Below are 11,345 nucleotides of genomic sequence, written 5' to 3' on the forward strand. Positions count from 1 at the left end.
CTCTCTGTGGTCTAGTACCGTACCTGGATGCTGTGTTAGAGCTAGCTTTGTTACAGAGCGGGAGTTCCTGTTTAACTGTACGTCTCGCGAAAACGTGAATAAGCGTGTTTGACAAAAGGGAACGGAATAGCAATCCCAATCAATCGCGAAAATACTTGTCAAGTGTCCTCTTTCTTCGTTCTAATTGGCACATGCTCGAACGTGCAATACTCAAAAAAGTATTAAAATTTAAATTACCGCAACTCGATACACTCTGATTTAATTTATTGTAGCAATATGTTGGAAGTGTCCTGCTTCCCAAAACGTTCTGTTTTTATCGTTTACAGAACAAGTGGTAGACATCGAGTTTAAAAGGTAAGAATTTTTAATCGTGTGCATTAAAAACAATCGAATAGAAAAGACTAGACTAGATATAATATGAGTAGGTATTTTGTTAAGCAATAGAGTAAATTCATTTTTTTGAATCTACATTCTTTGTTAGATACAAGGGCACGATTGAACTTAAATATCACCTTCCATTACAATTTTGCCGCTTATTACCTTTAGTACCATTGCATAAACATATTAAAAGAAGAGAGATGGAACGGTCAATTATTTAGGCGTCAGTCATAGCGACACGTGTATGTCATGCAAAAGAAAAAAGTACTTGCTAAAGAAGAATGTGTTATTACAAATAACCATGAAGTAGACAAGGAAATATATTTGTTAATTTTACGTAGTTTGTCCTTTTTAAGAGTGAACGGAAGTACAAATCAGGCGGAGATAGTTCAAGAACGGTCACGCTTTTTCTTTCTATAGCACGCTTGTATTGATCGTGCTTTACTTGTTGCACGCATACCCATCCAGGGTTTCACGCGCATTTCCTAACCCTCTTTGTCTTCATTTTATCTATCAGTGAAAATAATTAACGTATAAAAAATTACTAAATGTTAATTCCAAACCGTCCAAACGTGGGACATTATTGGTTCCTAATTATGGAAATACTTTAAACGATTCTTCTTTTATATCAGAATTTTCACCTATGCACGAGATGAAATAATAGAAGGTAATAATAATATTTGAAATTTATCAGTATCCATGCTTTCAATTTTTCTTACGCTTGAATACGAGTCTCGCATAAGGGCCCTATATTATTCTTTTCTTATTTTCTGTTATGTCTTGTTTCTCCATTCTTTTTTTTCTTTAGTGTTATTAGTCAAACACCACACTTAAAGAAGCTCATAAATTTTACTCATTACTAGTTAAAAAAAATTTACGTAGATAATATACAAAAAAAGGCGAAAGTCTTGTTTATTTCCATTATTTAACAACGTATCACACGCAACTTGTCATCCAAGTGAAATAAGAGACATGACGGAAACATGTTGATAAAATTGGTTGGTCAAACAATATAGTTATAATTTCAGGATTCGAAAAATGTTAGAAAGGAATTCGGTCTATCATGAACTTTAAAAGAAACGTGGACAGTACAAGAATCGGATATCGAAATGCGATGTACGTTAACGGTTGTCTCCATAGGAGTGTTTCTCGCCTCAACTGCAAGCGGCGAAGGTTCGGCCGAAAACGGTTTCGGTAAGAGGAAGCATTTTTAATAATAATGTTGAATTATAAAGTTTGGTTTCCAATATGGAATTCAAAGGAAATGCGAACTAATTCCAGGTCAATGTATTCTTCCGCTTGGCATGGAGGAGGGAAAAATACCGGATGACGCGATCACTGCTTCTTCTAGTTACGAGACGAAATCGGTAGGACCTCAAAACGCGAGGTGAGTTGAACATGAATTATCTTTTGATTATTCGAATACCCACGGCATTATTATTCGAATTCCACGGCAGAAAATTACAATAAGTATATCTATGCTCACGTGTAACAATAGGAACAAGTTCAATATGTGTTGATTTTAATCTTGTTATGGTTCTGGAGGTTTGTTTAATTTTTGTCCTGAAACTGGGAAATGTTTTTAAAAAGCAAGAACACAGTTAGGTCAAAAATGACCTCAAGACTGTAGCTGGTTTAAATTTAATATAAAAAGTTCGCTTCATGGAATTGGATTGCTAGTTATAAAAGATGATGTAAATACTTAGTACTTTGGTACTAGCTTTATTGTTGGTGGCGTTAACTCTATTCCACATCTCGTCTAAAATAATGTAAAAACGTTAAGATTAAAAAAAAATTTGTTAACAGTTAAGTCGGAAAACAGTCTTAAGAGAAAAAAGAGGAACAGGAAAATGCAAAAAAGCAAAGAAGACGAGAACGTGTACCTAATTGACGACAACCTACTTATCAACGATCGTGTTCTTTTCGAGCGTGTTCACAGAATACGACAAGAGAAGAACGGTGGCGCTTGGTGTCCGAAAGCGCAAATTAGTAGCGCGATACGAGAATATCTGGAAATTGATCTGACAAAGAACCATTTGATAGCGTGGACCGAAACTCAAGGACGGTTTGGCAACGGTCAAGGACAAGAATATGCAGAGGCCTTCTTTCTCGAGTATTGGCGTGATACAAAGTGGCATCAATATAAAAATTTGAGGGGTGACAAAGTTCGTGTCTAAGATGAATCGACTGCAAGTTGTTTCTATTGCTTCGAATTGTGATCGCCAATGAACGTAACATAGCAATCCCGATTGACACAAGCTAAAAACTTGGGAACAATTTTCGCATTCAGTATTCGATCTTTTACATACAAGATGTGTTAAAAAAATAACGGGAATTTTCGTTTTTTGGAAATAATTGTATTTATCCCTCTATATTAATGTCATCCTTTTCAAAATAGTTCCCATTAGGTATTATACATTTATGTCAACACTTTTTCCATCCCCCGATACACTTTTGGAACTCAATACTTGAGATAGCGTTTAGCTCTTTAAGTGATACGCTTTTAATCTCATCTATGCTTGCAAAATGACTGCCCTTTAAGGTCCTCATTATTTTTAGGAACAGAAAAGAGCCACACGGAGCCATATCGGGCGAATATGGAGGCTGGAGTATCATTACAGTGTTGTTTTCGGCAAAAAATTCACGAACAAGCAGTGAAGTGTAAGCATGTGTAAAGTCATGATTTGTTTGGCCCTAAATCTGGACGTTTTTGTTTATTTTTGGATTGCTTCATGCAAACGGCGTTGTATTTGTAGATAGTAGTTCTTATCGATCGTTTAACTTTGTGGCAAGAACGTATGGGTGCTATGCTGTTAAAATCGAAGAACATAGTCAGCACAACTTTCACATCCGACCACGCTAGTCCAACTTTTTCGGTCTTGGCGATCCAGTATGCCTCCACTAGGATGATCGAGCCTTAGTTTCAACGTCATTTCCGTAAATCCATGTTTCATCACCTGTTACGTTTCGGTAGTTGGATCGTTGACTTCGTTTAGCGGCTCCTGAGCAACTTCTATTCGCCGCTGTTTTTGTTCGAAATTCAACAATTTTAAGACAAATTGCCCTGTCACATGTTTCATACCCAAAAAAAGCCGACATCGTTCGTAATTATTTCTTTTACCTTTTCTACGTTTTCATCAGTTGTTCACGCGTTGGGGCGTCCAAGGCTCTTGTCATCTTCATCGGTTTCATAGCCTTCTTGGAAACGTGTTTACCACAACTCGTAAACTCTTGTTTTACTCATGGTAGAATAACCAAACGCAATATTTAACATTTCTAAAACATCGATGCACTTCATTCCATTCTTGTAGTCAAATTTAATGCAAATTCTCCGATCCATTTTTTTAAAGAAATAAATAATCACCGATCGTACCAAGATACACGTAATCTGTTTGGTAACTGATAATAGATTAAACATCCGATGTAGCTAATAATATACAGATACTTTTCAGACATGTTTACTGAGACAGCACTGAAAAAATCGCACAATACCGACTAATACAACCCGCGAAATTACAGAATTCCCGTTATTTTTTTTTCTTTTTTTAACACACCTAGTATGCGTATAATTTCTATTCGGTCTATAGTGACGGTCGCAAAAAAGTTTAGATAAACTTTCAACTTCAACTTAAGTTTGTATCTCGAGATTTGCATATTTATATTACCGTAAAAGACAGATATCTGACAAATATCGATATTCTCCGATGAATGTCGTAACGTGCACCAATGGTGAATGTTAGATAAACAATTTTTTTATTACGTTTGAACAAAAATGCAACTTTTTAATATGTGATATATGTCAAAGTAGGAGAAACCTCGAGTAACAGCACATATAAATAAACTGTTTAAGCTAAAGTGAACAGTACATTCTAAATGAGACAAGAAAATAATACCAGTAATAAGATTGCACATGAATTATAACAATTAAATTATATGATAAGAGTTTATATTACAATTGCATTTAGTTTTTGTTCAGTTCTTTTAGTATACAGGATGACCCAAGGAAAACGTTACAAAAGTTTCTTATCATAAATGTATTAAACAACTAAAATTTAAAAAAACAACAAAAAATAACAATAATAGGTACGTTTAGCAACAACATACTCATTTGGTTTCTAAGATACGCAGTCTCATAAACTTTTGTGGGGCTTAGCACAAGCTCTGGCCTCTAAAATTAACCATACGCTGTAGTCCATTGGATTCAGACCCTGGAAGTACGACGATCCCGAGTATAACCAAATATTCGATTTTTCACCGACATATTTGGTATGCGTCGACATTTACAGGAGGATATTGACAGTCTCTAATCTCGGTCTTTTATGGTAACATATACGTGTACATAGTAACCATATACATACCTACTTCATTATAGTTAGTAGAACTTAATTCCATTTATTTTGTATTTATATATTAAACAAATATATAAGCTTCACTTTTATTTTTTGTAAGTTTACATTATAATATATGTTAGCAATAGTTTTTATTAATTTACTACAATAAAGGAGAGGAAGAGTTCTCTTGGTCTTGGCTTTCCTTATATTCAAATAACAACTTTTCTGCGAACACATATTTCAGTAGTATATTGAAATAGTTATACTATTACAAGTTTCTTGGACTTGTGTTTATATTGTTTTTATATCTAGCATCTACATCTAGTAACAGGTACATAATTTCATATTTCTTATATAATATATATTTTTTTTGTTCTTTTCTTTTACACAATTATCAGTTTACAACGTCTATATAACCTTTTGCAAGTGTAAGCAATGCATTTACGACGCCAAAGATCAAAAGCATACTATTATTATTATTAAAAAGTCTTCTCGGTTAATGAAAGAAAATGATAGTATGTTCTCGAAAACAAGGCGAGACACATTCGAAGAAACAATATTCGTGATTATGTAGCAAAGGCATTCGTTTCAGGTACTGCGTGGGAATAGTAACACCTACTTGGTAGAAAAGCAAAAGCTAGATTTGCCGTTTGTTGCGAACAGAGTGCGATTCGTACCTTATAGCCAACATCCCCGAACAGTTTGTATGCGGGTCGAAATTTATGGATGCATATGGGAACGTAAGTATATGTACGTATATATTAGATTAAGTGCATCCATCAGATTTTATATTTCTATTAGAACATTTGTTTATCTATTCACGGAAGGAAATTGTTTTAGTGCATATAACAGAAGAAATTAATCAGTTAAGTAAGGACTTGCAAGGGCAAGATAATTTAATAATTGATGCTTGTAACTTCATCGAAGCTTTTAATAAGATATTATCGTTAATTAAGTGATAACTTAGAAATAATAATGCTCAACATTTTCCGGTGTTTATAGAATAATTTTTTCAAAAAGCCAACCAAAGAATTTCGCGAAATATGCCAATGAAATAAAAAAAACTTATAAATGCGCCTCTCAGAATTAGCAAAATATGATAAAATGTTTGAAATATTTTCATGCCCATTCCACGTTGACGTGAACAGTATTTCTGAAAATCTACAAGTGGAGTTAATTTGAGTTACAGTGCAAGAGTGAAATGAACGTCCACGTCAAAGTAGAGAGATGTTCCAACTTAAGATATTTTGCACGACGAGTTGCAAATGCTTTCCGATTCATGTATGTTTATGAAACTTTCTTTTCAAAGAGTTCATCATCCGATGCCAATTTAGAAAACCAGCCAAGATGTGCGGTTATTGAATGCCAACTCACTATTTCATGAGCTATAGCTATATCTTCTTTATCCTTTGTAAATATCGATTCATCTCAAACAGTCATATACCCTAAATATTACTCATCCCTTATGCCACTTCGAACCTATGTCTCATCCTTGACCGTTCGTTACTCCCTCCAACCTATGAATCCTTTTCGCGCAACTTACGAAATTCCTTAAATACCAAGCCCGGAAAACCAGAGCAACTTGCATATTCAGAATTCAGAACTCAACAGTTCACGCTAGACTAAAAAGACTTATTCACGTATCTCGTGAATAAAATTCTGTTCAACCGGGAATTCAACATACGTAAGCATAGATTTAAAAACATTGCGTGAAGGAAAGGATAAACAAATATCTTATTAATTGAGACTCGAAAGTTAATTATATTGAATCATAGTAAACGATAAAGTTTTATTACATTTTTTAAAAGTATGTTTACCTAAAGTCCGGTCCATTATAACGTTACGCGTATGCTTTATCTGCAGAATATGTCACGAGCTACAGCGCGCCTAGAGGATCAAGCCGCGGACCTGGAGGGTGGAACGTCCAAGATTTATCGTACGATGGCATCGAGATCGAATCTCGTCTCGTCAACGGACTCGGTCAACTAACGGACGGAGTGTTAGGCGAGCTTTCTGAAATTCTTTCATCTTCGGCGAACGACCATGGGACAAATTGGATCGGCTGGTCAGAGGATTCAATTGTTCAGATCATCTTTCACTTTCAGGAGTTACGGGAATTTAAGAACTGTTCCGTACACGTTGCTCGTATACCGCAACTGGAAATCGAGGTTCGCTTTCATTACATGTATACACATTTTAAAATCTATTCGTATTCATTTGAATGTAGATCGCAATGCGAGGCAAAATGAACTGTTGAATGAAATGAACGAGATAAAAAGAAATTAATTATATATAGGTTGTTCGGTAACTGGTGGTGCAACCGAAAAAGGGGTGATTCTAGATAAAAAAAAGTCGAAAATATAGAATGACAATTTTTCATTTGAGGCTTTGTTTTCGAGAAAATCGACATTAAATTTTCGTCGGGTACGGGTTTACTTGATCATGTCTCGATATAGCGCATGTCACTGTAGATCACCGTCTCGATTGAAGTTATATTGATAAACGCTTCCAATACCATGGAAATGGTTTCCTAGCTATGAGAGATTGTTTAAGCCAACATTACCAAGGTTGGATTGGTCGTGCTGGAACAATAGCTAGGCCGCCACCGTCTCCCGAGTTTAACTCCGCTTGATTTTTACGAGTTATTAAAAGAAAAGATTACTGTAGCCTTTCATGCATTAAAACAAGCGAATACTTTAGAAGGCGTTCATAGAAATTTAATTAGAAGAACAGAATTACATCGTCTTCGGCAGGATGGCCAATATTTTTAGCAATTCTTGTGATAAATTCTTGTGTGTAAACTTTGTTACAAACATTCTATTTCATTATATATTCATAATTTACGTGTCCCATCGAGACAACGATTTACAGTGAGATCCGTTCTAACGAGACGTGATCAAGTGCACTCGTACCCGACGAAAATTCAAAGTCGATTATTTCGAAATCAAAGCCTCAAATGAAAAATTGTTATTCTATATTTCCGACTTATTTTTTCATTTATAATCACCCCCTTTTCGGTTGTACCACCAGTTACCGAGCATCCTGTATAAGGAAAGCACGATTGAAATTTAAAAAAAAATAAAAAGAAATAAATTATATTTCTTTTTATTTTCAACGGCGGTTAATCATTTTATATAATACAACATATACATAAGAATCACTAATAATTTTTCCAGATATTTTCTACGTTACGAGTTTCGTTCTCCATTGATGGTGAAAATTATGAATCGGAAGCAGAAATATTGGAATCATCGATTGATACCAGCTTGACTGCTAACGCAAGCACTGTTTTGATGTCGATCTCTTTACAATCTAGAATCGGACGATTCGTAAAACTGGAATTCAATCTTGCTGCGAAATGGCTGCTTCTTAGCGAAATTACCTTTTACTCCAGTAAGAATGTGTTATATTTTACCAAAAGTGAAATATAATAAAAAAAAGTATAGAGAAATACGTACGAATAGATAATGTTCCATTTTCCGTTGTTGTTGTTGTTATAGCTAATAGAAATCGATCGAGCGATTTATATACGACGGTTGATCAGTCGTTTCCAATGGATCGAAATCAAAGCAGATCGGCTGAAAAGACGAGCAACTCTCTGGACTCTATTCTAGATTTTAACGAAACGGAACTATACAAAATCCAAGAAGATGCCTCGACGCCAGATGCCTTCCCTGTTGGTACTTCACAAACCTATATTGGCCTTGTCAGTGGTGCATTAACAATTTTCGTCCTCCTCTTAACATGTACGGCTTTTTTGATGAAGAAAAGAGGTCGTAACAAGATTGCTTTATTGCAAAAGCACACGGCTCTTCTATGCGACTCCTCCGCTTCAGCTATCGCGATCACTCCGCTCGCGAAAGATGTTAAACTATCCAATTCAATCGTTACCGGTTTATCGTTAATTCGCAAGCCTATTACAATTGTCACATCTGATAACTTGACCGTTCGATCCAATACGGATTCCCAAACCGATCCTCGTCGCTCCACTCTGTACGAGAGAACGTACAATCTGTTCTCCGAAGAAAATCTGGAGCTTAACGAATCGAACACATCTGCTTGTGCAATCGAATCGCGTACTGAATCAGGTAAATCATAACGTTTCCAAACAGATTCTTTTATTAACGCTATATTCCATTATATCATGTTGTACCATGACTTTGTTTCAGATTTCACAAAATGCAACACAAATTTTACATTTAATTACGTTGCAGATTTTACACTTCCAACTACGACGACATATTCGTCCAGAAAAGCGTTTCATTTCCAATCAGGAAAGGTAAACCAAACAGTTCACGAGGGATATTATGCGACAACGGACATTTTAACGGTAAGATGATGGATAAGAAACATATTCGACATTAACACTTAATTGAAATACAAATTAAAGAATAAGAGAGTGAGAGAGAAACAAAGAGAGAGAAATAATAACGTTTAATCGGCAATTTGGTTTTAGATTAAGAAAAGAGAGCTGCTGTCAACTTTAAGTCCATTTACGCCTCTTCACATTCGCGAGAAAAGTGTACGTTTACCTCGCACCATTGAATCGTATGACGTTCAACGAATTTCTAGACACAGATTAAGGATTTTGGATAAGTTCGGAGAAGGAAATTTCGGCTTGGTAATAATATACAGTGCATATATACTTTCGAAAGTACCTACTTCAATGCTTTCATGAACAATTCGTCAGAATTCAATGCTTGCTTTATTTTATTCGTGTTAATTGTAATATCTTAAAACGCTTTCGAGAAATGATGCGCAAAATAAAAGCATTATGTATAGTACTATTAAAATAAATGTATCAGCAAATCAAATCAGAAAAAAAGAATTTATAAAACAAAATCGAACAGGTTCATTTATGCGAAGCGAAAGGAATCACAAGTCCAGAGATGGGAATACTTCAAAATCAACAAACTGTAATCGTTAGATCTCTTTGGCGAGGCGTTGTAGATTCGTTAAGGTATATGTTAAATCTGAAACAAATACAAATAATTCTTTGCACTCCTATAAAGAATTAAAATTTCAACTCGCTGATGTTTATACAGATTAGATTTTACAAAAGATATGCACGTTTTGGCGATGCTTCGAAACCCGAACATAGTAAAAATGATGGCTTTGGTGGATGAGGAACCATTTGGCGCTGTTTTCGAGTACAGCCAATTTGGAGATCTACCCAGTTTTTTTGAAAGTCACAGAAATTCCGATATCGAAGAAGACATTAGGTAAAGAGGAAATTGTGGCAATGGATTAAAGCTGTTCTAGTCTGTGCTTTACTCTGCTTTGCTCAGTTCTATCTAGTCTTGCTCTTAATTATCTGCATCCTATGACTTGTCTATCGTTTCAATTCATATCTGTATTCATAGCAATTATGGCAGCTGTTTAAATTTCGTCACTCAAATTGTATCTGGCATGAAGTATCTGGAATCCATGAACATTGCACACTGCGATTTAGCGGCCAGGTAAGAAATGTTCTGAAATAACTCAACACCACGTACAAGCAAATAAATTAATCCAATGCTGATCATGTATTGTTGCGTGACGTTTTAGAAACTGTATCGTCGGTAACAATCTAACGATAAAAGTGTCGGATCATGCCATATACTGTGACAAATATGACCATCACTATTTCATTGATGGACATAACGCTAAAATTCCACTTCGTTGGATGGCTTGGGAAGCAGTTTTATTAGTAACGAAACATATATACATATATTCTTGCTTGCATATAGTTTGTAATCTCTCTTCCTCTTTCTTTGCAACCTACCCCCAACCCCCCCCCCCCCCTCCTCCCTCTCGCTGTCTTTCATTGCATTTCGTTTATATGTATTTTTCTACAGAGAATTGGTTTTCCTCTTTTCAGGGTAAACGCAGTTGCAAAGCTGATGTTTGGTCATTTGCTATAACAGTTTGGGAAATTTTTCTAAACTGTAAAGAGCTACCGTACGCGGATTTAACAGTGGCACAGGTATTAGAAAATTATGATCGTTGGTATCGAAGCGGAAAAAGTCAGCCACAAATTCTTTCACAACCCGATCGCTGCCCGAACGATCTCTATCGTGTAATGAACAAGTGCTGGAGTAAACAAAACGAAGACAGGCCTAGCTTTGAGGAAATTTACTTGTACCTCGAGAGACTAGCCCTTGATTAAACGTTTAACATACTCGTGATCGGATAACACGGACCAAATCGATTACAATCAGCCAGAAAGCATTCTACGTATAAACTTTACGTTTTCACGCTGACTCGTCCGTTTTTTTTTTTCAGTCTCTCGTCAAATTGAATCCATTTTAGAATAATACTATTGTTTGCTTTCAATAGATTTCCATCCGAAAAAGTTAGTTGAATTGTTTCAGGATGCTCTGGCCATTAACTTGTAATGCTCAATTAGGTTTACACACAAGGAGACAGTATACAAAATGTACGGTCGTTTCTGAGATAAATTTTAAGGGGGAATTCTAAAGGCCAAAATATGACACAAGATTACGATCAAGTTCGATCTTTCGTTTTTGGGAATAACGACTTTGAATATTATTCGGGTAGGCTAAAATACACCAATGGCTGGAATCCATTGTCAAGCGTATCCGTGATTTAAAATCGCACTTCTAACTGCTCACTCGTTATACTCGCACACGATAT

At 35.5% G+C, this 11,345-nt stretch overlaps 1 protein-coding gene and 1 pseudogene across 1 annotated transcript; one reads left to right on the forward strand and one right to left on the reverse strand.

Annotated features, from left to right (window-relative positions):
• Positions 1-270: 270 nt before the first annotated feature.
• On the forward strand, positions 271-11,174 carry LOC143431423 (discoidin domain-containing receptor tyrosine kinase B). The gene is made up of 15 exons (XM_076908129.1): positions 271-354; positions 1,407-1,572; positions 1,660-1,765; positions 2,318-2,543; positions 5,302-5,449; positions 6,573-6,877; positions 7,886-8,102; positions 8,210-8,797; positions 8,924-9,039; positions 9,166-9,330; positions 9,560-9,669; positions 9,755-9,931; positions 10,073-10,168; positions 10,257-10,398; positions 10,570-11,174. Exons 2-15 carry the CDS (start codon positions 1,488-1,490, stop codon positions 10,855-10,857), a joined length of 2,769 nt encoding a protein of 922 aa, XP_076764244.1. The 5' UTR covers positions 271-354; positions 1,407-1,487; the 3' UTR covers positions 10,858-11,174.
• On the reverse strand, positions 2,803-3,834 carry LOC143431624 (protein GVQW3-like; annotated as a pseudogene).
• Positions 11,175-11,345: the final 171 nt, after the last annotated feature.

This window comes from Xylocopa sonorina, chromosome 18, assembly GCF_050948175.1.
Source record: "Xylocopa sonorina isolate GNS202 chromosome 18, iyXylSono1_principal, whole genome shotgun sequence".
NCBI lineage: Eukaryota > Metazoa > Arthropoda > Insecta > Hymenoptera > Apidae > Xylocopa > Xylocopa sonorina.